This window comes from Macrobrachium nipponense, chromosome 35 (genome assembly GCF_015104395.2).
Source record: "Macrobrachium nipponense isolate FS-2020 chromosome 35, ASM1510439v2, whole genome shotgun sequence".
Classification (NCBI taxonomy): Eukaryota; Metazoa; Arthropoda; class Malacostraca; order Decapoda; family Palaemonidae; genus Macrobrachium; species Macrobrachium nipponense.
The window spans coordinates 42762807-42790699 of record NC_061096.1 but is presented as its reverse complement, the minus strand read 5'-3'; the positions used below and the strand labels follow the sequence as shown (position 1 = coordinate 42790699).

General features: G+C 39.3%; 1 protein-coding gene across 9 annotated transcripts; it reads right to left on the bottom strand.

The window, feature by feature from the left end:
- On the bottom strand, positions 1-27575 carry LOC135208690 (uncharacterized). 9 transcript variants are annotated; one of them, XM_064241141.1, is made up of 8 exons: positions 27192-27472; positions 26600-26851; positions 24106-24250; positions 13017-13075; positions 6301-6357; positions 5675-5810; positions 5153-5281; positions 1-4625 (listed from the first exon to the last, which is right to left on the bottom strand). In XM_064241141.1, the coding sequence occupies exons 3-8, from the start codon at positions 24221-24223 to the stop codon at positions 4519-4521; spliced, it is 606 nt and encodes a 201-aa protein (XP_064097211.1). In that variant the 5' UTR covers positions 24224-24250; positions 26600-26851; positions 27192-27472; the 3' UTR covers positions 1-4518. The 9 variants fall into 9 exon arrangements, with proteins under 9 accessions (XP_064097211.1, XP_064097205.1, XP_064097207.1 ...); XM_064241135.1 differs by lacking the exon at positions 27192-27472 and adding an exon at positions 27492-27575 and having other exon boundaries at positions 2702-4625; positions 13017-13171; XM_064241137.1 differs by lacking the exon at positions 27192-27472 and adding an exon at positions 27520-27539 and having other exon boundaries at positions 2702-4625; positions 13017-13171.
- Between the last annotated feature and the right edge of the window lie 318 nt (positions 27576-27893).

Here is a 27893-nt window from a genome sequence, read left to right as displayed (position 1 = left end):
TTTCAGTTTTATATTCTTTACTTGTTCTATGTATGAGTGAAACTAATTATTAACATCACAAGTGGATATGAAAGTTCATTGTTACAATCGATTTTCCTTAAATCTGTGAGATTTGGTCTTCTCTAAGTACAAACACATCAGTATATAACTATATAAACCATGGAAAAAATCTTCATGTGACATTGAATCTAATTTTGTTCCTTAACATCTGTACAGATAACCTTGAGTCTTTCAAAGATTTTACATGGAAGAGGATTTCTGGAATATTGATATATGAGGCATAGATAGATCAGAGTTTTCTATTCAGAAAGTGTAAAGTACAGTATTTACTCAAAGAACGTTACACCTATTAGAGTACATATTCTTAAACTAATTTATAATGTGTACTACTGCTCTACTTTTAATGCTGAGGCTCACTAAGGCATATGTAACCTGGCAGTATATATTTAATAGTATGTACTCTATTTTTCTTATGGGCACATTTTTTTAAAGTTTGAATATAAATTTTTTAATTTACACCCGACAAGAGGTATTACAATTCCTGCTACTGTAAAATGATCACAAAAAAAAAAAAATGAAAATAGCTGTAAATTCAACTTCTCTATCAATTTCATTACCACAAGAATAGGAAGACTGTTTTGACATTTTAAGGCAAAACTAACAATTATCGTATGTACTTGGGTGGACTTTGCCTGGATAAATTGTCAGAGTACAGGTATCCAAATTCTTACAGCCAAAAATGATACAGTTTAAAGTTTCTCTGGACTAAGTGTTTTCAAATAGGAACAAGTTAGACAGATCACTAGATATACATTAAACACAGATTTACACTTATACAGCTGATAATATCTATAACAGTCGATACATAAAAGGAACCTATAGTGTGCACTTTTACTACAAGGTAAGTCATATTAGCTGCATCTGCAGAGAAGACCTCTGATCCTGAGAACGTACTACAGTAGTACTATGAACACATGCAAATAAACTACAGCTGAAGACACATGCATAGTACTTCAGGTACTTGTACAAACAAGCTACCAAGTGGTATACAGTATATATATCAGAAGAAAGATATTCCTGGAACATTTTAAAAAATGCACGTTTTTATAAAAATATCGACAAACGGTTCAAACAAACATTCACCAATTAAACTTTTGTCTTTTGCTTATTTTATCTTGTAATTTAAGTAAACCTTGGATTTTACCAGTAAACCGAAAAAGGAGCTTAAAGAACTAAAAGCAATAAAGACCTTATTACACAACTCATTCATCACAAAATTGATCAAAACAAATATTGTAAAAAAAATTACCTTGAGGCATGTTGTACTAGTAATTATTTCATCGACATAATTCACATTACCTCAAATAGTATATGTATTGCTACTTCATCTGTGCATTGTGTTAATTAAAGGTTTCTGTGACTGGAAAATGGGACGGCAGTTCAAAACAGACAAGGCCATATGACCCAATACATCATTAGGAAAGAAAGCACCCTATTCTTCACTTACAATTACTGATCTTTATCAGTTTGACATCACGTGAACACTTCAGTAATTATAACGTAAATTATTATAATATAATGTGCACACATTTATTTATACATACTAATTACGTAACAGAAATTTGGTATTGCACTTAAATGCATTACACATACATGCATGGTCCTAGAGATGTCCAACACGTTGATAACGTGATTGTCATGCCATATTATTGTTGAGATATACTAAAGTGTGACTAGAACTAATTGCTAAATCAAACTGACCTTACTGTTCACTAGTCTTGCCAAGAAATTTTATAATACAGTAATACAGACTATGTTTACATTAGTATTCATGGTGTCCTAGTAAAAATATAGATACTGCATATAACAAATGCATTTCTTGGTTTACTATGAATAAAATACATGAAATTATACATTAACAAAATTTCAAAACCACTATACGTATCTTGGAAGGAAGATACACTTTATTATGGCTTATTAGCTTATCATTAACGAAATTTCCCATTTAACTGGACAAGTTCGTTGTACTATACGTAATATAAATGCTGAAAGAAATCCTTGCTTATTCCAGATTATCATTAATCATACTATCAAGTGCATTAGTATAAATGCAAAATAGGAAGTGTTGTCATTAAACTGAATTTCCACACTTGAAATAGTATCTAACCAAATATGGTGTCTAAAGGGAAATTGCTCTGTTATAATACCATATTAAAGAACTTAATACTCTACTACTGTTCTTTATGTGCTTTCTTGCAAACCAAACTATCAAGGACCCATCTGATTATACAGTTCTTTCTTATAGTCCTTCCCTTAATAGGATTAATACTTACTCTGTCAATGATTTGATATTTATTTTGTGGCTCGCACTTGGGATGAGCCGCTTGCATTTCTGTTTAGCTCTACAGAGGAGAGAATTTTGCTTCCACTGATTGTACTAAAGTTATATACTTTCCAACATTATCACGATCTCCTGAGCAATGACTAACATCAGTTATAATCGACAGTAAAAAGAATATACACAGATGTCCTAGTTTGGGAGGTCAATCGTTTAATGCTTATATTGCATCCATGATTAGAGAGACCATGGAAGCTATGTTTGGTTTGCTTTGGACAGGAAGTATGTAGTACCAGAGAAAGCCATGTGATTCTAATTTGACTTTGATTTTTTTCTTTTTTAATCCCCTTTTGCCCAAATAGACTCCACTTTTTTCACAGCCCTAACCCATATTAAGTCCGTAGTGTTGGCTGGTAGTGCCACTTGTAACCGCTCATTGAACATGAGTCACTTTGTTAATGTTTCATGTACTAAATCTATAACCATGCCAGGACTGGCCACAACTTGAGGATTCAAAGGAGAGACATCGTACCAAATATTGAAATCATTGAGCAGACTGCCTGTGCCTCCTGGAAGCGTTACACATAGGGAAGGAAAAGCCTATCACGAATATTACACAGGCGGCCTTTTTCCTCCCTAATGCCACCTGGAGGACAGCAGTGAGTGGTCCCCAGAACAAGCCAACCAATCGGGAACGTCTGCAGGATGGAAGGATTCCCAGTGTTCATCCCCAGATGTACTATGGCGCTCACACAGGAGAAAATCCATTGCAATGTGACAGTAGGCTGTGCCAGAAACCAGCTCAGCCAATAAGAATTCAGCCCCCGGTGTAGGACCACTATAAATACCGCCACAATAGACTCGTTTCTTCAGTTCCTCCTTGAACTTATACTGAAGATGACAGCGAGGTGGTCAAAACAAGAAGCAGTAAATACCAGCATTCCAGACAACGGACCCCGCCTGTACCTGACCACACACCAGGAGACGGACCCTTGCCTGAATTACGGATTTCCCCGCTAAATATTTTATTCCTGAATAAATTATTCCTACATCCCCGTTGTCCTTTTTCCACTATGACCTTCAGCCAGTTATTATCTAATATCGCTGAGCCCGCAAAGCGAATAGTAAGAAAACGAGAGAAAAACCTACACAGAATTAATTCATTGAATACAGCCATCCTTTTTAACATAATAATAATCATAATAATAATAATAATAATAATAATAATAATTAGTAATTACAAGTATGTACTCCTGCACTTAAATTTCTCACTCACATACACATCACATGGTTTATGGAATAGGTTAAAATAACAACTAAAATGTATTAAGTTAAAATAACAACTAAAATATATTACAGCCATTCAGCTAGTGTATCAAATGAAAACTGCTGTTAACTAACACTAAGCACTGTATAACACACTATTGTTCCACTCTACCAATATTTTGTCCAGAGTATTACATTGCTTTATTTTGAAATCTGTTACATATGTACATTCAAGAACTGTGTATAACACAGGAAAAAATGTAAACACTGACCCAGAAATAAAATGATATTGAAGCAGTGGTCTACAATGAAACTGAAATTCTACAAGGAAATATTACTACTATATATCTGCAGATAAAATTCAATTGTAAAATATATACAAAATTAATAGAACAATCTGTCAAACAACATGTGATAAAAATGTAATTTTCATCACCTTTAACAATGCAACAAAGTTTTTCGGTCGAATGTGATTTTCAAAATCAAAACTTCAATAAATTTATGATGTGTTACACCTTGAAGGGAGTTTCTGATGAAGCACACAGCTGTCTTTAAAGCAATAAACCCTAAACAAACATAACTGGTGATATACAATATAGAATTTGTAAAAAGAAGGCATTTCATGTAAACTTTTCACCTCATATAGTATTTCAAAGAGAGGAGAATACACAACCGAGTAATTCATACATTTCGGCATTGGAGTCATTTCTAACGTCCATCAGCTGATTTGTGAATTTTTTTTTAGGAACTATAAGTACTGAGTACTGTACTTAGGTTAAAAACCTAAGTTACATATATCAAAATGAAACATAAAGCATCATTATTCAAGCCTCTCTTTTCTGGCTACATAAAATAGTAAAAATTAATATATTAAACACAAAAGAATATTTAGCATTATTAGTACAGCTATAATATTAGGCTTTTCCTGATACATTTATGAGCATCAGTGTGATGTGAATCCATATACTCCACAACTCTACAAAAAGGCAGAGCAAGCGTCCCAAACCAAGGATGATAAGACCTGTTAATGAGAATGATGTATTGCAATAAATATTTTTCTAATGAACAGAAAAATATAATAAAATTTTGAAATGTAGGAAAGGGTAAAATGTTAATAGGATATCATTTAGCCGAGTTGAAAATGTTGGAATATCAGTTCCCAAGATCTAACATGGTAAGAATACTACAAATCTTTAGGAAGTAGTATGGAGGAAGGATATCTTCAAATCCTAACCCCTGTTAGCATAAGTAAAAATCATAGAGCTGGAAGAAGGACTAATTTTGTACAATCTAAATTGTCTCTCATTTATGTATATATTTAAGCTTATATATCTATCATTCTTATGATTTCTTGCACTGAAAATAAACATCTGTCAATCTACATGCGATGAATGGTAAGGTTGTGTGCTGTTAGTTATCTGGAATTTACTGTATGAAAAACAGCATTGTATGAAACATAGTCTAGTGAGTCATTGTTTGTATGCATTACATTTAATGGATGTGGCAAGACATCAGTTAAAACAGCATTTTACAAAGCTCAAAACTTACCTCCGATCTTAATACAGTAGGGAATGAACCACAAATGAGATGTGAAAACATCATACTGCAGACCTAGTAACCAAACTGGTAGTACATGAAGTCCTGCAATGGTCCAAATACCCCAAGGATTACGAAAATCTGAAAAATTCAAAGTACATATCATCAATGATAATGCTAATATGGATTCTTAAGAGCTCCATACTCCCTAACATACTCCATGTTATTAACAAAAGTCCCTCCTGTCTATGAAGGCTAGAATCTTGATTTAAATAAGAGAGGTAGCTGCTCTAGGTATCCCACCCAAGCTTTCTATCATCAGTAGTATGCCATCTCTAGTCTTTCTTCAGTTATGTATGATCCGTTTTCCTAGTGAGCAACAGAAAAAAAAGTATATACAAAATGTGGGTTTGTATGAGATTATACCACCACTTAATTTTAGATTTTATACAATGCACTATGTTTTAATGAACACTCAGTATTATTATTGTATCTAATCTTTACAGATAACTACAGCAACGGGAAAAGCCTTACTGTTGGCCATTGCCAATCCAACAAGTTTTGGTGGTCGTATCTGGTGACCCTGAGTGAGTTTATCACGCCATTCTGATCCAAATGAATGGTTGCATACGAAAGCAGTCCACTCTACAGCAGCAATCAGGTACAACATCTGTAAAAACAAATTATGAATTAATGCCAGTACCCTGGTTAAATGATATAGTAATAACACTAAAATTCCCAGTTTTACCATAGCTCTTAAGCTATTTAGAATATCAGCCATTCTCTTACATTTCACAGTATCATCCCTACAATTTTTCATACAAACCTATTTATCATATTACTGTAATGAGTTCCCATCTATTAACTTCCTCTTTGTGCATCCCACTGCCACTTTTTTTTCCCTGGTAATTGATCAGACAACCTGAAAAGTGACTACCTAGCATGACCTAATGTATATGGCTTCTCCTAATTTCCAGTGCATGGTACAGCTGCTCATTTACGTACAGCATTTCCCTTGTTTTTACTCCCATAAAATCCACATCTATATCTATTTTGGTGCTTATGCATATAAAGACACTAATGATAATGTAGTGCCCTAATTCACAAAATTCACAATCATTTATGTACCAACTTTTAAACTCAAAATCCGCCTTACTTACGGGATGTAGGTGCGTCCAGAGTAACCCACGACTAATATTGTCGATAACCACATCAAACTGAAATATAAATAAAAATGTGAATGGTTCCTTGAATATTCCTTTAAAAAAATGTTACACATATTTGATCATGTTTAAATTCGTTATACCAAGTTTTCCATTATCTTTGGATTTTGTGCAGCTTTGAGTATTATCACATTGTACATACTCTTTTTATAAGAATAGTAGCACTGTACATAGACTTAGTTGGGTAAAAATAGGAAGCAGTACATTTGTCATATCTCAACTTCAGTTTTTGGTAAAAAAAAAAAAAAATAAAAATGATATTTTCATGATAAAATAAAGTTTCACATATACTTACCGAACAGTTACATAATCAAAGCCCACCCACCTCCCCACAGATGGACGTGGCGGCTAAACGAAAATTGACTGTAGAAGGCTAGCAGTACCCAGGGTTCCCGGATGTGGGCGGGTCTTGTATCACCTATACTTAAGATAGCAACGCCGCTGGCGCCAACAATTTGAATTTCGACTGCCGTAGGTAAGAAGCTATAAGCTATGTAACTGTTCGGTAAGTATATGTGAAACTTTATTTTATCATGAAAATATCATTTTCACATAAGTGACTTACCGAACAGTTACATAGCTGAATCCAAACTACCCGGAAGGAGGGTAGATGGACTACATAAAAATGACAGTAAGACCACATTAAACAGCAAATGTTGCAGTACCCTACCTTGTGAGAGAGCAGCTGCAGGAGAATACTGCCTCTGGTTAGCGCTCTCATCACTCGTAGGAGACGTGGCAGTATAGGCCAGGGTCGTCCCTACTTAGTGGGATTTTGTAACCATGGACAAGACCGTTGGTTGACAAAATATTAAAAAACAGATAATGCCCTTGCCCTGGGCTTCAGAAACCAGATAAAAAACAACAGACCATCACCTATACCAAAAATAATGACATACTCAAAAGTAATAAATAAGATCTGGAGGTTCTCCAAAGTACTATGAGCCTCCAGTCTGCCCACGACTCAACAACCTATAACAAGGCGAGGAGACAGTAGAGGATAGAAAGTTCCCCTATGTTTCCTTTCCCAACACCATGCCCGCTACCGACAAAGGACCCAATTTACAACAACTATCATAGGTAACCTCTACATTCTTCAGGTAAAATGAGGCGAACACAGATCTCGATCTCCAAAACGTAGATTGAAGAATCGAGGAAAGCGACATATTGTGCTTAAAGCTTAAGGATGTCGCCACTGCACGTATTTCATGTGCTTTCACTTTAAGCACATTTAGAGTCTGATCTTGGACTTGAGAGTGTGACTCCAGTATCAGACTTCTCAAAAAGAACGAAATAGCGTTCTTGGAGAGGGGTTTTGCAGAATTCTTAACCGAACACCAAAGTCGGTCGGAATTACCTCTAACGGATTGTGTCCTTGACAGGTAACATTTCAGAGCTCTGACAGGACATGGACATAGTAAATATTCTTCGTCCATCGTACCCACTATATTAGATAATCCGTTAAGTACAAAAGATTTAGGCCATGGGTTAGAGGGAGATTCGTTCTTTGCTAAAAATTCGTTAACAAAAGAACAAACCGCATTACGATTTTTGAACCCCACCTCTTTGTGGATGGCTTGTAACTCACTCACCCTTCCTGCTGTAGCCAAAGCGAAGAGAAAAAGTGCCTTCCTCGTTACATCTCTCAAAGACGCTTCACGAAGTGGCTCGAATCGTGAAGACATCAGAAAAGTTAAAACTACGTCCAAGTTCCAGTCCACACTATCCTTCTTGGATACTTTTACTGTATTAAAAGATTTAATTAAATCTCCAATATCCTGGTTAGAGGAGATGTCAAGCCCTCTATGCTTAAACACTGAGGACAGCATAGCTCTGTACCCTTTAATTGTCGATACCGACAAGTTCTTAACTTCTTTAAGGTACAGCAAAAAATCAGCTATTTCTGTCACAGAGGTTTTAGAAGACGAGAAATTATGTCTTCTGCACCACGTCCTAAAGACTCCCCACTTTGATTGGTAAAGCTTGGCAGAAGAGCTTCTTCGACAGTTAGCAATAGCCTCTGCCGCTCTACGAGAAAACCCCTTCGCTCTGACGAGTTTCCGGACAGTCTGAACCCTGTCAGTGACAGAGCGGACAAATTCTGATGATACCTGTCGAAGTGGGGCTGTTTGAGTAGCCGAGGATACTGAGGAAGAAGTCTGGGATGGTCTATAACCAACTTGAGAAGGTCTGGAAACCACTCTTTCCTGGGCCAGAATGGTGCTACCAACGTCATTGACACATTTTGATGTGAGAGGAACTTGTTCAACACCTCTCTGATCATTCCAAATGGGGGAAAGGCGTAAACGTCTAGACCCGTCCAATCCTGATGCATTGCGTCGGTCTTCCAAGCAAGAGGATCTGGAACTGGGGAACAAAAGATCGGAAGTCGATTGTTCCTCGACGTGGCAAACAGATCCACTGAAGGTCTTCCCCAAAGTTTCCACAGTTCCTGACAAATTTTGTCTTGCAATGTCCACTCCGTGGGAAGAACTTGGTTTACTCGACTGAGTTCGTCTGCCAGTACATTTAACTTCCCCTGTACAAACCTCGGAACGAGGGAAATATCCCAATCTTGAGACCAGAGAAGGAGATCTTCTGCGACTTTGTTGAGGGAGAATGAATAGGTTCCTCCCTGATTCCTGATATAAGATAGAGCGGTGGTGTTGTCGGAGTATACTGCCACTCTCTTTCCCACGACCAAAGGAGCGAATGCTTGCAGACCGAACCAAATCGCCTTCAACTCCTTCATGTTGATGTGATTCAACCTCTCTTTCTCTGACCATAATCCTGAGATCTTTTTGGTCCCTAGGAGAGCTCCCCAACCTCTGTCCGATGCGTCGGAGTATAATTCTACGTCTGGGTTCCTTAATGTCAGGGAGAGACCCTCTTGCAATCTTTCCCTCGACATCCACCATCTCAAGTCGTTCTTGATCTCTTCCGACACTGGGAACGAATACGTGTCTGGTTGAGACTTCCGACACCAACTCGCTTTGAGATAAAACTGAAGAGATCTCATGTGAAGACGACCCAACTTTACAAACGTCTCTACTGATGATAACGTCCCTAGAAGACTCATCCATTCCAAGGCGGAGGAGGACTGACGATTCAGGAATTGGCTCACTTTTTTGAGGCAAGATTCTATTCTTTTCGGGGACAGAAAAACCCGAAAAGTCTGAGAGTCCAGAATCATCCCCAAATAGGGGATCTTCTGGGACGGCACTAATTGAGACTTCTCCAGGTTGATGAGAATTCCCAATTGACTCGCTAATGACAGTGTCTTCCGTAAATCCTTCACGCACTGTGTCCTCGAACCCGATCTGAGAAGCCAGTCGTCCAGGTAAAATGCTGCATTTATGCCCAACATATGCAGCCATTTCCCCAATGGAGCAAGAACACGAGTAAATACTTGAGGGGCCGTCGAAAGGCCGAAACAAAGGGCTCTGAATTGATACGTCCTCCCTTCGAACACAAATCTCAGGAACTTCTTTGAACTCTGGTGAATCGGGACATGAAAGTAGGCGTCCTTCATGTCCAGGGACACCATCCAATCGCCTGGGCGAAGTGCCGACATCACAGAATGATTTGTTTCCATATTGAACTTTGTCTTCAGACCAAAAAGGTTCAATGCGCTTACATCTAGCACTGGCCTCCAACCTCCCGAGGCTTTGGGAACTACAAAGAGTCTGTTGTAGAATCCCTGAGAACTGTCGAGGACTTCCTTTATTGCTCCCTTCTTGATGAGTGCATTGACCTCTGCTGCTAAAGCCAAAGCTCTCTCTGATCCTGGAGAATATGCTGTTAAGCTGATTGGTGTATCGGAGAGAGGAGGATCTAAAACAAAAGGAATCGAGTATCCCTCTCGAAGAACTTGAACTACCCATTGCTCTGCACCTCTTCGACTCCATTCTTCCCAAAAAAGATGGAGTCTTGCCCCTACTTGCACGTGAAGGAACGGCTTCTCACTTGTCCGAAGGTTTGGGGGGAGGTTTCTTTGAGGACTTGTACTGTGGACGCAAATTAGTCCTGGGTCGTTGCCACTTAGGTTTATTCCCTCGAAAGGGATGCTTCTGAAGAGGAGAAGACTTAGCTCCTGTCGGAGTAGGCTCTTTCGGACGTCTGGAAGACTGAAGAAGGAGATCATTAGTAGATTTCTTTTCTAAATCCGATAGAATTTGTTGAATGGTTTCTTCAGGGAAAAGATGAGATTTACAGAGAGGAGCAAACATGAGAGCCGACTTCTGGTTATTAGTGACTCCTTTAGACACGAAAGAACACCACCTTTCTCTCTTCTTCATCACTCCCATTGTGAAAAGGGCTGCTAATTCTCCTGAACCATCTCTAACAGCCTTATCCGCACAGGACAGAACTCCTAACCAGTCTGTGGCAAAATCTTCTTCTAAAGACTGACAGTCTTCAATCTTGCGAGCTAAAGAGGCAATAGTCCAGTCCAACAAACTAAATACCTCAAAATACTTTAAAAATATTCTTCACCAAATGGTCCAGCTCTGAAGAAAACAAAATTTTAGCTAACGAAAAAGCTGCTCTTCGGTGTGAGTCCACTAAACCGGAGAAGTCTCCCTGGGAGGAGGCAGACACTCCCAAAGAAGGAACTTCTCCAGTTGCGTAGAAGCGATACGCTTTACTCTGAAGCTTAGAAGGTGGGAAAGCAAACGAAGCCTTACCTGTTTCCCTCTTCTTAGAAAGCCACTCTGTTGACTCCTTAAGGGCCTGCTTCGAGGACTGAGAAAGAACCAGTTTAGGTAGACACGAATACGCTGTCTTCCTATCTTTAACGAACATTGAAGGCGGTGAAGACGGAGAAGCAGGTTCAAAGTAATCTGGATAAGTGGACAGGAAAAATTTAAGAAGACTCGAATAAGCCGACGAATCCTTGTCATCTTGATCCAAAGCTTCCTCTTCAGACTGCACGGAAGCAGAGTCGAAATCAGGCTTATGTTCTACCCCGGTGGAGGATTTCAACAAACTCATAAGATCCTGGAAATGCTTCTTAAATGGAGCTAAGGTAGAATCGTCTAACACTGTAGAAGTCGATGGTCTTTCAGTCGAAGAACGATTCTTTCTAACAGGTGAAGTCTCCGCACCACGAGTCGACACAGGCGAACAACCAGTCGAAATTCCTATCGACTCACGGCGAGGGGAGTCGAACAAAGACGAGCGAATACGCTTCTCTGGACAGTAATACGGAGTCGAATGAGGCGACCGAGCCGAAACTGCGACCGAGACTCGCTTGGGAGAGTCGAGCGATCGTGAATTATCACAAAGTTTAGTCCGAGAGCCATTGCTTTTAGCCGAAAAATGCGACTGCGGAGGAGATTCACTAAATATCACATCCGGAGCAAAACTACACGAAGGTTGAGGACTCCAATGCCTCTTAGACTTCTTAACAGGAGTCGGTGACGAATCACCCGCAAGAATCGAATGTCTTTTTAACGGTCGAGACATCAAATCACCTCGCCTTTTGCGCACTGGCGATTGCACTTCCGAATCAGAAGACAGACGAGAATCACAAACACTAACACCTTTCCACTCTTTTTGGACGACACCCGCGAGTCGACGGAGTCGACGGCTGACCGTGGGCAAACTCCCCCAGACTCCTTACGACCTCCGGTATGTCTTCTCCCGGTTGCGGGGGAGCGGGACAGTGACCTTCGTCTGGGAGTCGAGGGGGAACGGACAACCGCCTCCTCAGGCGCAACATTAACACTTTGCACTGCACTAGATTTCACTGTACTATCTACGAAAGCTTTAAAAGACATTCCTAACTTCATAACTGATTCAGCTAACACTTCGAACTTTTTATCCATCTTAGACTCAAGCAAGGCAATGGTGTTGGGTTCGGAAACATGGGCAACTTGAACAGGGGTAATCAAAGGAGAAGTAGGAGGACTATTAATTGGAGAAATATTCTCTAATAAAGGAGAGGCAAGAGAAGACTTATTTGTCTCCGAAGGAACAGGAGTAGTTTCTAACCTATTCTTACTACTAGCCCCAAGAGCTGCCTTCCTCTTCCTATCTTTCTCCATTTTCTCAGCATGCGATCTAACCGCCTTCCATCCCTGTTCATCCAATTCTTTACATTCATCACATGTCACATCCATACCATTACAATTTTGTCCTCTGCATTTAGTGCACTTAGAGTGCGGATCGTGACATAACTTAGCTAATCTTGTTTTGCAGCCAGCGCTGCAAAACCTTACAGCAGATGAACTAGAATCTGACATAATTAGCAATAATGACGAAAAAACTGAATAGAGATAGCTAACTGGCAAGAAAAAACCAAAAACTTGTACATCACCAAACAAAAACCAAAATCCAAAATGGCGACGCAGGAGACTGCAGCGAAAATCTCACAGGTGTTACCCCGTGAGCGGCAGAAACGAAAATTGACTGTAGAAGGCTAGCAGTACCCAGGGTTCCCGGATGTGGGCGGGTCTTGTATCACCTATACTTAAGATAGCAACGCCGCTGGCGCCAACAATTTGAATTTCGACTGCCGTAGGTAAGAAGCTATAAGCTATGTAACTGTTCGGTAAGTCACTTATGTGAAAATAAAAGGTACAGTGATCAAGTGAAGTTTTAAGACACATGTGACAGTGAGGATTGGTACCCTTATGAGGAACACTACTTACCCAGGCTCCAAAAATAGAACACTGTTGTAGTTTACGAGCTGCATATCCATCAAAACCATCTAACGTGATTGAGATGGAATAGAAGGTAATGAACAAAGCAGGTGAGGTAGGCAACAGGAAGAAGGCAAGGACAAGAAATGATAGTCTGATGTAACCTGTCAACAAAATATTATAATTGAAACAAAACACCATAAAGTAAGACAACACCAAATACTAATTAACTAGTATAAATAAATTGAATGAAAACAGTGTCTTGTCTTTGTTATACATTAAGAAAGACTTTGCAGTGAGTTGGTAATTGGTATAAAACATGAAATAGTGGGAAAAAAACAAACAAACAAATAAAGAGCAGGTGCCTGCAGTACACACAATCAACTTTTAAGTAGTACAGTACATATATTTTGCTGGTTCTAGAATCATTTTGCTTCTAGGGGGAAAACCAACAAGATCCATTTTGCTTCTATAGGAAAAGCAGCAAGAGCCACATTCATTCAGCACTTGATGAATTATACATATCTTGCACAGAAAATGCCATACCTGTATAAACAGCAGTATCATTTCAAAAGCCAGGTACGTATAAATACGAGTTGACTCAAGTTTGCTTTGATGCTTTACCAGGTTGTATCTATCTGTACCATTCTATGTCTTGTAGCTATCATAATAACTAGTGGGCTCCCCATTACTCATCCATTAGACTTTAACTTTTGCATCTTCAAGGCTTTGATCTGTTATACACTATACATTGAATAAAAGTACATGGTAAATAGGACGCAAATTTCTGAACAGTACAGTTAGTTCTTGGGATACAGTTGGATTGCATTCCATTACGACTGTTTGTGTAGCCACAAATCATAAGACAAACAACTTTACACAAGCAAAGTATGTGTATAGGGCTATGTTCCAAGTGACATTGACAGGTGGGACCTTGGGATACAATTCAGTTCCAAATGGAAGTACTAAGGCCTGGCTTATCAGTAAGAGAGGAGTCTCCTGATTCAACTCTAGTGCAGTGAAAAGAAAGTATTCTCAATATACAAATGAAACTAAATACAGAAACACAGAAGAAACTAAATGTAAAAACACAGAAGCCCTGCAAATATGCAAATATTTGGTAAAATTGAAACCATTTGGTAATATTACCAAGATAAGAGGTACACAACATGAGACTTAAAAAAATGCCTTAAACTTTGTATGTGGTAACTTAGCCTAGCTGGCAATATAAGCTACTCCTAACACATGATACTGTTCTTTCCATGTCCAAATATGATAAGATGTTTAAGAATATGTTATCTAACACTACTTTTAGCTATTTTCTACAACAAATAGCTGTGTGTACTTTCATCTGCTTAGCAACTTGAAAAACAACACCAAGCAAAGAAAAAAAAATAGAACCAACTTAACTTTATGCTGACAGTCTCTAAGCCAGTTTGGACTAAGCCTGGTCAAGTTGGAGGAGACTGATCCATCTTACATAAACCAGAAAGACTAGATTCATCCTGGCCTGTCACATCTAAGTAAATTATGGTGACCAAGTCTGATGTTAACCAAAGGAGTTGGTCACTATTTAACATAAAGGACGTGATGAATGACTTGGCTACAGGCACAACAGGAATCAACATTACTACTAAATATTTATTGCCTTTGAAGTTCCAAGTGGAAAATGGAAAGAGGAGAAAGCTGTATCGCAAATTTGGCAGTCCTGACTGATCTGATAATGATTCGGGTATCATCCCTCCAAAATGAGTATACAAAAGAAATTCCTTGGAGGATGATAGTCAGACATCTATCTGGTACAATGTCTGCACAGCTCAAACAGTAGACTTCCACATCTAAATTCATCTTGTAGTATCATTGAGCAGACATTCTCCTCAAACATAAATATTCTTAAAGTATGTTATTGTTAGCCTTATTGGTTCCTTACATATAAAAGTAGTGTGGGCATAGTAATAACATCTATTAAAGACAGTTGATAATGTAGTCAGTGGTTATGTAACTACCATGCACAAAAAATCATCACCAAGCCACAAACTTCACACAAGCAGATGCCAAATGTACAATGACAGATAAAATAAATTCATAACTAAGCAATAACAATTAGTACCAACAAGTAAATCATATAATTATGAAGATAACCGAGTTGAAAATAAGAAGAGCAGGTTAATATTTTAGGCTCCTCCCTATTTGGAGAGACATTAATTCATCCATTGTACTCATGTCTGGTCTGTGAGGACATTTTGTAAATAAAAAATAAAATAATGTTTGTTCATGAAACTTACCTGTCAGATATATATATAGCTGTATTTTTCCGAATCCGACAGAAATTTAAACACTTACGACACACGCAGTGGGAGTCAGGTGGTTAGTACCCATTCCCGCCGCTGGGAGGCGGGTATCAGGAATCATTCCCATTTTCTATTCATAATTTTTCTGTCGCCGGTGCTGAAAACACCTGTTTTCAGTACCTCCGTCTTAGGATTTTGGAAACTTCATTGCCGCTAAGTATCCTAATTGTCTTTTGATTTATTCACTTGGATTTGTGGCTAGGCATACGCTATCTTAAATTGATTTGAATTTGATTCATTTTTGCATAAAATATCTGAATCTAGTTAGGCTAGTTTCAGACGGGGTTGTCTGCAAAGATAGGGTGTGGCTACCGTAAGCTTCGGTAGATTCGCACTTGGTATGTACGAGGGGTATGGTTCTTGCTTCTTTGTTGAGATTTGTCATGTAAGGAGTGTGAGACTTTGTCTATTCCGTAAGGAAGACGTATGATTCGTATGTACGCAATTAATCAGTAAACATGTCTAATTCCGTAAGGAAGACGTATGATTCGTATGTACGCAATTAATCAGACCTTCCTGTAGACTTTATTTTGCATAACCCTGTAGTATGGCCTACGGGCTATGTATATGTCTACGAGAGGTGCTCGCTCTCCTTCATTGCTGTGAAGTGCTACTTCTGTAATTGTTACTCCTAACCCTGCAGTGTTGCCTTCGGGCCCTAAGCAGTGTCTGTAGAGAAATTGCCCTTTCTCTGATACTCCTTCGATTCGTAACTTAGAATCGAAAGTGCTTGCTTTAGAGAGTAAAAGTGAAGTGCAGAAGTGCAGTGATACCCCTTGTGTAGTGGAGGGTGCGTCAGATCGGCCTCGTTTCGCCTCTAGGCCGGGACCTCTGCTTGACTCCCAGAACCAGTGAGAGAGCATGTCGAAAGCCGAAGGAGGGTTACGAGGAACCCCCACCGATCTGGCGTGCCTTCGGCAGTTTCTGATGAAAATCCCCAGACTGCCTAAGTGCGTGCACTGCACGAATCCTGAAGGATTGCTTCTCGTCCTCCGAAGCGTCCTCCCGCGCAGGGGTTGGAGCTTTCGGATGGACTCGCGCCCTCTAAATAGAAGCTTTATAGAAGAGGACGCTTCACGTCCTCTCTCTCTCTCTCTCTCGTTATGCGTTTCAGTGAGAAGTAAGAAGGCGAACGTCGCCTGAACTCGTGTCCGTCTTTCCACCGAGAAATACGTAAAAGAAGTCATAGTAGCAGTAAGCTTTTGAGAGCGGACGCCCAAGCCAGGGGCGCGCGGGTGCACGCCAAGCGCGCGCCAGTGGACGCCGAGCGTGCGCGCCAGTGGACGCCGAGCGCGCTCCAATGGACGCCGAGCGCGCTCCAGTGGACGCCAAGCGCGCTCCAGTGGACGCCGAGCGTGCACCAGCGCACGCCGGTGTGTCGCCTGGCTGAACGTTTCTGTTGAACTCTTCAAGCTCTTGTTTCAGATTTGGGCTTAAAGAATTTTTACCTCTACCTTCGATGATACCTTCTACCTCACCTGCAAAGAATGTGAAGTAGGCAGTGCTTCGGAGTAAGCTTAAAGTGAACAGACAACTTCTTCGAAACCCAGCAAGACATCGGGTTTCGGGAATTCAAGAGGTCTCTGTCAATTAATATTGCTTTTCGCATAGGTGGATGGAGTTAAGGAAAGCTCAAGGGAAGTTCTCGTTTGCTCTACCGCAAGCTTTGCCATTCTGCCAATAAATTTAAGTTGCCACTACCGCAGTCAAGACTTTGCGATAAGGCAGTTATGGGTTATAAAGGCTCGATGTCCTGCACGTCAGGACTCTCGGCAACGTTCAGTAGGATTCTTGCAAAGGCACTCATCATAAAATATGCTCTTCAGGAAAGCGCAAGACAGGACTGCCTTTGCCATACTGCCAATAAATTTTAAGCTTTAGCAGGCATTAGTTGTGATACGGGAGAGGAAGCTGGTTGGAGAGTTTCTTCCTCTTCCCAGGATAATTTTGCCAGCTTTTTAGCCCATCTGAAAGGGCTTTTCAGATGATAGATTTTGTTAGTTCCTAGTCGGGACTACGCTGCCGAATTGAACATCGTCGTAATACCTGACGTAAGCCCAGTCTCTTAACAGATTCTTGCCCCTTCCTCGTTTGAGACGGGAATCGGAAAATAAATGCTCGACTTCCTGGATTACGTTTTGTCAATTCAGTGACTTTCCCCCATTGACAATATACTATCGTTTTGTCAAGTAAGTGGGTATCCCCTCATTGACAAAATATCTCTTTGTCCCGTAAATGGGTTAGTTCTCATTGACAAACATCTCATTAACTTGATATTGCGTAAGCGAATAAGCTCTTATTGACAAGATTCGGAAGAGCTCTCATTCGTCATTCGCAGACTCGTACAAGAAATAGACTTGTAGACTACGTCAATGAACGCTTATGTCCAATAACATAAGAAGCTTGAGCTGACTGCTTCGATTCTCCTAAGTTTTGTTCATGAAACTTGCCTGTCAGATATGTATGTAGCTGTATTTCCGAATTCAGCTATATATATGTCTGCCAGGTAAGTATGAACAAACTTTATTGTGATATAATTTCATATTTTGCCTTGCGTTATTTTATTTCTGGTTGGTTCAAGTCATATACGCTTGCTGTAGTTACCTCTTCGGATGGCAACCGAGAGGTCTATGGTCCATTTTAAGGACATTTAATCGTTACTCCCTGCAGCCTTCCAGGAGTTTCCGATTTATCTTTTACCGTTGTATGGTAGTGTTCTGACGACACAAACGCATCTATATATTTAGCGTTTTCTGTTTCGCTTAAATATACCAGCTTGAGAGTCTCTTTATGCTAAAAATAACGAACCTTTTTCTTCATAGAATAGGGTAGCTGGCAACCCAGGCATAAAGTTAAGAGACGACGATGACGGACGATCGTAAGCTGCTGCTGTCACTGTCCTCTGACTCCTCTCCTCCAGTCCAAACGAGCCAGTACCAACTCGTTCGCTGTCATGCGCTGTAGGTTAAGTCTCTCTCTCCTGCGGGATTGACTGACTAACCGTATCTCTGTGCTGGCAGTTACGTCTCTCTCTCTCCTGCGGGATTGACTGACGAACTGTATCTCTGCCCTACAATCACGGACTTTAGCCTAAAATTGAGGGGATTCCTTACATGAATGAATAAACATTGCATTCGTTTGGCCTTAATATGTTCTACAGAGATATCTTACTCCTTTCGGTGCTCGTTACCGCACGGTATAGGACTACGAGTCTACCACAACATTGCACTATTATATGCTCTCTTGCTTAGGCAAAGCGCAGCCTTATTAGGGAAGTAAACATACTGTGTGAGGGAATGGATGAGCTTGCTGGGGACCATTTCCTTCCTAAAGAAGTTTGTTTCCCTGAATAGACTGCAATTCAGACCTCTACAGTTTTTTCCTACCGGGAAACTGAAATTTTATTAAAGATCTAGGAATGATTCTGAACATCTCTCGGTGCGTTAAGTATCTCTTGAGGTGATAGAAAGAAGTTGCCGGACATCTGGAGAGGGTTTCAGATGTCCTGGATCATAATCTGAAAGAAGTGGAAGCAATTCAGTCGTCCCTCCAGTCCTCGAAACGAGTTTTTGGAACCATGGTCCATATCAACTCTGATCTTCCACAGCTCTCTCATATCTTAGGAAGTATCTTCTCTCGGTCCCGGTTCGGGTTTACGAGAAAGAGCCTATTATAACAACAGCGTAGAATGGAACGATCCTCTAGAGGTTCGTTACAGGATTGCAAAAGTCCGTTCGAATCGTCTCGATCGAAGGCAGCAACTACTGACTTCCGAGTGGAATCTTTCTTTAGAAGTATGTTGAGAGTTGTGGAGACTTTAGGGACGTCCTTTCATTCATCTCTTCGCTAGGTTGAGGACGAAGAGGCTTCTTCTTCTCTGCTCCCTTTTTCTCGATCCGGGAGCGGTAACATTAAACGCCATCCTATGATATTGAACGGGGATGGATGTTTAGTCTCTTTTCCCCTTTTTCAATCACTTAGGAAATGTAATAAGATGATTTATATCATCACAGGGAGCGACAATGACGCTAATCGCCCCATGTTGGCCTTCAAGACCCTAGATTCACAGAGGTCACGTCCTTCCAAGGACCTTTTCCGAGAGAGTCGGTCTCCTTTAACACGAAAGGTACCTATAACCTCTCCGCTCTGAGTCTGACTACGTTCAGACTATCGAGATGTTGACAGCATAAGATTGCAGTCTTCCCTTTCCGTTTGAAGAATGGGATAAGCTGGCAGTCACAACTATTAAAGAATACGCAAATATGTTGTTGACGGCCTTTGGGCTCAGAGATTTGCTTCTGTCAAACAACAAAGCCCTTCACGATCTTTGAGTTCTGTGAAATCTCGAAACTCGCTCACCATCTACTTTTTGTCTCACCTGTTTTCTCGGAGTCAGACACTCGTGCGAGATCAGGAGACATATAGTAGCCCTGAGTTTCTTGTTGACGAAGTCGGTTGCGTTTTTACACCCCCGATGATCGTTTAACATGAGACCAGGTTGGACTGTCAGGCATTCGTCCTTCGGACTGAATCGCCTTTTTGCTCCTCGCTCCTTTCTCCTGGCACCAGAAGCTCGAGTCAGGAGTGGCTCAGGAGTTGATTCGCTAACAACGTTGGGTTGCGTTGATACACCCCCCAAGGTTTGCTTAGCTTGAATCGCCCAGGCAGTCCAAACACTCATCCTTCAGCGAAGAATAGTGCCTTATGGTCTTCAGGGTACAGCCTTGCTGTCCTTGATTCGTCTGACTGGTCAACTGGTCGGTCACCTGACGTTAGTACAGACGGACTGACTGTGCATGTCCAGATCGAAGCTTTCAATATGGAACTTAGACATAGTCTGAAGTTCTTGATGTCAAAGCATTCGAACATCTCCTACCTGTTAACTTCTTGCATGTGATCAGGAAGGCATTTTTCTAACCACCCTAGATACGACAAAGAGGGTTAGTGAGATTTTAAGCCATCGTCACAAGTTTTGGCTTTAGAGAACACAAGGCGGTGTGCTCTCTAAGCTTTTCGTTATGGCCTAAGAATGGAAACCCGTTTTGTCCTTGGGCCAGGAGCTTGGAAGCAAGGATGGCACAAGTTAGTGGGCAGGAGCCAGAGAGAGTCCTGTGCCCTGTCAGGTCTCTCAAGTTTTATCTACATAAAACTCAAGAAAGTCGAAGTCGTACGGACAATCTGCAGTGTTCCGAAAAGACCAGACTTGCCCATATCGAAGAACACCCTGGCTTTATTGTTAAGGAGGTCTTTCAAAAAAGCTCCTTCTTTGTGTTTGCACAAAGATTTGAAATCTTTTGATTTGAATGCTCACGAGGTGAGGGCGCGGCCTCGGAAGCATTTCAACAGAGCATGGCACTCAGCAACATCCTGAGTACCATGTTTTAGCGAAGCAACTCTGTGTTCAATTCACACTCCCTGCGAGATGTGAAGATGGCATATGAGATCTGCTGCTCGCTAGGGCCATACGTGTCTGCAGACACAATCTTGGGGGCAAGAAGTACCACTCATCCTATCCTGTAGAAAATGGTTAGGAAGAGCTCTTAATTTAGTAGTTGAGTCGCCGACAACGGTGACTTCTTAACTCTTAAGCCTTAGTTAACACACCTTAACTTTGGCTAGGTGGGTCAGGTGGTGATATATATTTTTATATATATATTTATTTTACTTCTTAGCCCTCATGGTATGGTCAATATGGTCTAGTCACGTCGTGGTCTCGCCCCTGTTGACAGATCATCTGGAGTGCACCAGCTATATAGGTCTCTACCTCGCTGGCAACTCTAGTAGCACAAGCAGACTTACGCGGCAGTAACCACGAAGTCAGCTATGCTAACAGGTAAGGAATCAAGATATCAATTATCTGCATATATATATTTCCTAAAATCTTCTATTCTGTCTACTCCCACCACCAAAGGTGGGATTCAGCTATATATATATCTGACAGGTAAGTTTCATGAACAAAATGATATTGTAATGATACAATTAAGTTTGTTCATACTTACTGGCAGATATATATCAAGCGTACCCACCCACCTCCCCTCAGGAGACAGTGGAAATAAAAATTATGAATAGAAAATGGGAATGAATCCTGATACCCGCCTCCCAGCGGCGGGAATGGGTACTAACCACCTGACTCCCACTGCGTGTGTCGTAAGTGTTTAAATTTCTGTCGGATTCGGAAAAATACAGCTATATATATATCTGCCAGGTAAGTATGAACAAACTTAATTGTATCATTACAATATCATTTTCACTGACCAGACTGGCTTGGTGTGGCATTTCAATTCAACTAAGGTAGTAATAAAGCCAAGCACATCATCTAGAATTGCTCAAGGTTCTATTTTATACTGAATGGAATGGAAATGTATATGACATTGTGAAAATTAACTGAAGAATGAGAGATGTATGCTTAGGGGTTTTGGAAAATATGAATGTCATTTTGGATTAACATGTTTTAGGGGTTTTGGAAAATATGAATGTCATTTTGGATTAACATGTTTTATAATAATAAAATTTTAATGGGAGTCATTAAACCTAATTTCAATCTTTGAATGACACATGACCTTTGTTGCTGTTGCATCAGTATAGGGATAAAATCAATACTAAATCACCTACCATATACTAATCTGTTGCTTTTATAGCACTGATAGTTTTGATGCCTGTTTTGACAGAGAATCAGTAATAAATGAAAGCACACACTTTTTTGGCAAAGCATACAAGAGAGCAAATGATACAGAGGTCACAAAATAGAAAATAAACTTCTTACTTGAAATTTACTACTTTCTTGGAAGTGTATTGGACCACAATTCTCATGCACATTAGTTTACAAACGATGTACTGTATTCTGTTCCCAGCTACTGTAACATAACAAAGATGAACGGATAATAAAGTTACCCATAAACAAAGGCTAGGACTACTGCAGTAATTACCTATATATATGACAATATTCGTAAGGTTAAAACATTTTAAATTCTGCAAAATGTATCTTGTAACATACAGTTCATTGGTTTATATATGATTTAGCCTTCAGTAGTATACTTAGTTGAACAAGATAACCTAAAACTTGAAGCTTAGTATATACCCACTAATAGTATATTTTCTAGCAACTAGTTTGCCAAGGAAGAAGCTCTCTATCAAAATTCAAGCCCAGCAATTTGGAAATGAGAGGACTACTTGAGCATTGCATGTAAAGTTTTTTTTATTCTTCAGCCACACCTAAACCTCAAAATTTGAGATTATGTCCAAAATCCCAGTATTCGTCAAGCAAACAGGCCTTTTTCATCCTTTGTTTCTACTGTAGTATGTTTGTTGATACTGGAGACACACCTATATATGTAATTTCATCACCAGTCATTACTCCAATTTTGGATTAGAAAACAGACACCAGTCCCCTGGTCTATGTAGCTTCAAACAGAAAATTGGAAATAATCTGTTTTGTTGCTTTCTTATTGGCAGAAGAGAGACAGACGAAAACCTTATTGACAGAAGAGAGACAGATGAAAACCTTATTGACAGAAGAGAGACAGATGAAAACCATAGTTTGGCTTATAACAATAATAATTATAATAATAAAATCAAGGATTACTATAATTCTTCAGAACCAATAATCATACTTATGCATCCTGTTATAGAACAAGGACTAAAACTGACCTTTTTCCTAAATGATTTTTAGACCTTCAAACCAGTATTCATTGGTAAGAGGAAGGGTTAAGTTTTACAAGAAATGCACAGGATGACGACAGTCTATCTCATGGACAAACCCAAGAGGAAACATTACAGTTAATATTATGGATCTTGGAAACTTTGGGAAGGAAATTTTGGAGTTTCTCTGTCCCTTACCTGCCTGAGTTATTCAAGGGAGTGGGAAGGAGAGGGTGTTGTGACGTAGCATTGTGAGGCACTGCCTTAAGTAAACAAAGGCCCATCAACCTACATGCAGGAGGTTGTACTGAGTTATGGGCAGTAAACAGAAGGAAATTCAACCACCACCTGGCAAAGAAAGGTCATAACAGGGGCATACAACTCCTCACAGAAGGGGACGTATTCCAAGGTACGATTTGAGGGTTAGGCTGGACAGTTGGCTACCTGAAGACCCCACTCGGCCCTTTGGCGGGTCAAGGTAGGAGTGTGAAGAGGCAGCCCATAATACCATCGCCCTCAGCCTCTTGGACATATTGACCTTGGGCCCAGTGACTGTGGCATAGGGGAGGCATGGAGCCCCGTGTAGGAGGGCTGTGCCTCCAGTGAGTGGCACCCCATGTTCCAAAGGTGGAAATTGCAGATGACTTGATGAGCCTCATTGAATTGAATCCCTAGGAAATAGGGAATGAGAGGGGCCACAGTCAGTGCCCTTTGTAAGCTTTAAGAGACCAGAAAGTTTTTCTTGTAAGAAATTTTACAGACATTAAAAACTAATACAGGAAAAACATACATTAAAAACTAATACATGAAAAACCATGACATTGTGATATTGGAAGGGCTTAATTATAGAAACTACATATACTGTAAATCTATGGTACTTGCTATTTTTTACAAGGGCACAAAAAAATACTGTAAGACAAAAGTTTTCACATTACTACTCTCTTCAGCATGCACAGTATATTATAGACCATACTTCATTACCTGTTCCAATTGATTACAGAATAACCATGGTAATTCAAGCAGCTATATTGCAAAGTAACAAAATTTAAAATGCCATTCTAGGGGGAACTAAAAGATACAATTTTCATTTAAGCAAAATCATAACTTACCTATTACATTTGGTATGTAAATCAGAACATTATAATCAATCGTATTATGATTTTTACTTGGTGGTGACTGTGATGCATCAAACTGTTTTAAATTCTCTTCACTTTCATATCCTGCCATTTTCAACACTGAAGATTCAGTGTCACACTGCAAAAAGAAGACTGCAATTAAGATACATCATACAAGAGCAAATTAAACTGGTCTGTTGTAGTATGTACCATTAAACTATCTTGCATGAGTAATGCTATATATGAATTATTATTATGAAAAACTTTTAATGCTGACTTTTTTCAGTGCTAGCTTTTAACTTTATTGATGGCTACTGTTCCTTTGTTGATAGTTTTATGCAAATCTCACTTAATAACATATACCTTAAGAATTTTTCTCTATATTTCCTTTATTAGAGAAGATAGTGATCCCAGAAAATGGAAATGGTAGGCTGGCATTATACAGTAGCATGTTATACTGTTGTTTGTGTGTGGAGCATTTTTTATATGTATGTACTGTTATTAACATTAAGGTATTGTACATAAATGACTATAAATATATGCATACACTACATATGGATTGCTTGTGCGAGTCTTAATTGTGAGATAGTTTGTGTATTTGTAATATAATGAAGGCACTGGATGAAACAATTTTGTGAATAAAGTGTCATATCTGGGTATATTTTATGTAAAATATAGTTTTATTTAATTTATTTTCATGTTACAGTGCTTTATTTTTTCTTTGGATTCTGTATAATTATTGACAATGTGTTTGCTTGCATAAGTTAGGCTATGAATTCTACCAGGTTATGCCATATATAGTTTTGGGGGTACCCTGGAATAAGCTATACATATTACTATCTCCTAATTCACATTTCACAGGTGTCTGGATTTTTTTAAGTGCAGGTACATACCTCCATCGTGGGCTAACAACCACTTGATAATCTAACCTGAGCTGTTACCGTAGGATATATTGTCACAGGCCTAACAGCGTAGGCCTACATTAGGCTAGTCATTAGTGTAGGTCATCCCACTACAGCTTTTCCAGCCAACAACTAGATCTGAAGTATTGGTTTCTTGCTTGAGGTCTTAGGCTACTGGTCTAGCCATATGTAGTTTAAAATGTGTTCATAAAGCAATAACAAACAATATTGCCCCTAGCCTATGCTACAGTAGCCTAGATTATACACCCTTCATAGACTGCCACAGCTTGTTAATTATTAAAGAAGGCAAACTTTATTGTTAATGAATAAAAAACTTTCTCAGTTGGACGGTAACAATTATTTGTTTCATAATTAATTAAATGGGGCATGAAGATGGTATGATATATTGGCTGTCATAAAAATGACACATTTAATTTTCATTTCCATTAAAAGAAAAGGTGTTAATTTCTTTATCATTAACTTTACTTTAGATTTTGTGATTTACTAATTAATGATTATTAATTGTTTTTAATTATAAGTGATATTTTTTCGCCTGTATTTCGCAAATGCGACGAGTTTCCCTCCGTTTTTTTTTTCCGCTTTCATGTTGGGGTAATGTGCGGCTGTCCAGGTTACTGTGCACACATGTCAATTTAAGGGGACATTCTTGGATCCCAATAGCGGCGAGCGCCGCTGTTCTGTATTGGTTATACTATGTAATTCAGTGTACTTATCTTCCTGAAGATGACGAACCAGCAAAGTATCTTATATAAGTTAATTTGCATGTTTGGCCAAATGTGTATAGGAGATATATAAGAATGCTAGGTTAGTTCTCGTTTCTGCGTTTGGCGACTACCAACGAGATTTAAGGTAAATACAAGTTGATTTCTGGTTTGTAATAAAATTCCAGTGCCTAAAATTCCTGCCGTTGTTGCCTTCTTAAAGAAAATTATGTGCTGTGGACCATTTTGAGCAATCGGAGGATATAATTTCACCACATTGGAAGTTGGTATATACTACTGGAAAAATCAATAAATCTTGAAATAATATTAATCCATTCATGTAGTAGCTCTAGTTGTCTTCCACAAACAGTGTGTGTATTTGCACATTTCAGCATGTGGAGTTTTATATTTTTTCTTTAATGAACTTGAAAATAGGGTTATTTTCAGTGTGTTGCACTTTGTCTCACTTTGTCACACACACCACCTTATATTCTTGCTACTTACCTAGTATATACTAATACGGCTGTAAACTCATTTTACAGCTGCTGACATAACTACACCTAAAACATTTTGTCCATTTTAGCGATTTTAATAAGCAAGCAAGAGTAAAATGTGTCTGCCTTAGTGAAGATTACAACATTGGTCGATACAAAAGTAATCCTACTTGTTGTATGGGGTGACATTAGTTTTGTAACTAGGTAGTATAGGTATATCAAGGGATGAAGGGGTAATCCCTCTTGCTAGCTATAGGGATGGGCAAGCTGTAGGTATGAAAAGATGCTTAGGTTATGGTAGGTTGGGTTGGATTAGGATAAGATAGCAATACCTAGTGCAACAGGTAAAATCAATACTTATAGTAGTTACCTCCCAGAAGTGCCTCTTGCCTAGGTTAAGATGTGTTCCTTTTAATGTGCCCTGTTGCTTTCTGAGAATTTCCTCTCACTAATAATGATAGCCACAATGCATACTAGGTATACGTAGTAGGCAATATATATTAATTCCACACGTAGCCTGTTTGATCATTCCTGCTGTTGACAATGACAGTTTATCTATTATTGATTTTAAGAACTCAGAACCTTGGTTTGTCACTGTTGTGGCCGTTTCATTGTTAAAGGTCTGAAGGTAAGGAGAGAATACAGAAACTTAGTTATTTGCACCAATAAAGGAAAACAAGTAGGCTAAGCCCGTTGGGAAAATATATATACCTAATATACTTAATGTTAGGTAGTTACTTATAAATTGTCATGCAATTCCGATGTAAACTTAAGACACCAATAATTACCAGAAACTTCGGACAGTACAGCCCCAGAAATAATAATATCACAACAATATCCCTTTGGGCTACAACTACCTATATTTGTTTGGCCTTCAACTGCAAGACAGGTTCAGTTAGTCACAAAACGACGCAAGAAATAAACCTTTTCTTAATACAACACTTTGTTCACTTATTCCTTACAAATTATTAAATACATATCCACAGAATTTTGGAGCTGGATTCGAATGACCCGTCACGGTGATGAAGTAAATAACAAGTTTACAGTTCACTGATAGCATAACTGTCAAAACTCAACGGAGCATCACTCAGGAGATTCGGGGAAGAAGAACGCGTCAGCTGATTTCGTAAACAATTTACTATTTATATACTATTGACTTTTGGCACGTTTATTTACGCAAGAGACGCAAACGCTTCGAATAATCTCTTTTTGTTGTATTGGTCACGTCTCGTAAATTTATGCGTATTATTATCGAAATTAACCTGCAAATGCTCTCTCAACTCGCTCTACCGTCCGTTCAGACGCCACCGCTTTTCACAGGCCATTAAAAGTAACGACAAGGTCTGTTAAGCACTGGGTGACTTGACCCCGACGATATAACCTTGTACTTCTACTTTCACCCACTTACCACTGTTTTATCGCATTGTTTATGTTACGCTTCTTATAAACAATGATGATAATGACGTTAGTACACCTACTTTAAGGAACGTATAGAAGCTGTACATAATTGTCACCCTCTTCACCTATATAACAGGATGTGAACTTTGGTGTGAATTATCTACCGAGTGATCACACGAGAAGTAACCCAAATTCTTCAGTAAGAAGAAAAAAAAAATAATGTCATCCTCTCGGGTTAGATCAACTGTTGAAACAGCGCCAAACCT

Excerpts from the sequence above, each read along its gene's own strand:
- LOC135208690 (XM_064241135.1), bottom strand. The coding sequence starts at position 24,223 with ATGGCAGGATATGAAAGTGAAGAGAATTTAAAACAGTTTGATGCATCA. Across the intron at positions 6,358-13,016 it reads GTTCTATTTTTGGAGCCTGG|TTTGATGTGGTTATCGACAA; the intron begins GTAAGTAGTGTT and ends TTTATATTTCAG. Across the intron at positions 5,282-5,674 it reads TGGATTGGCAATGGCCAACA|ATTTTCGTAATCCTTGGGGT; the intron begins GTAAGGCTTTTC and ends TGAATTTTTCAG.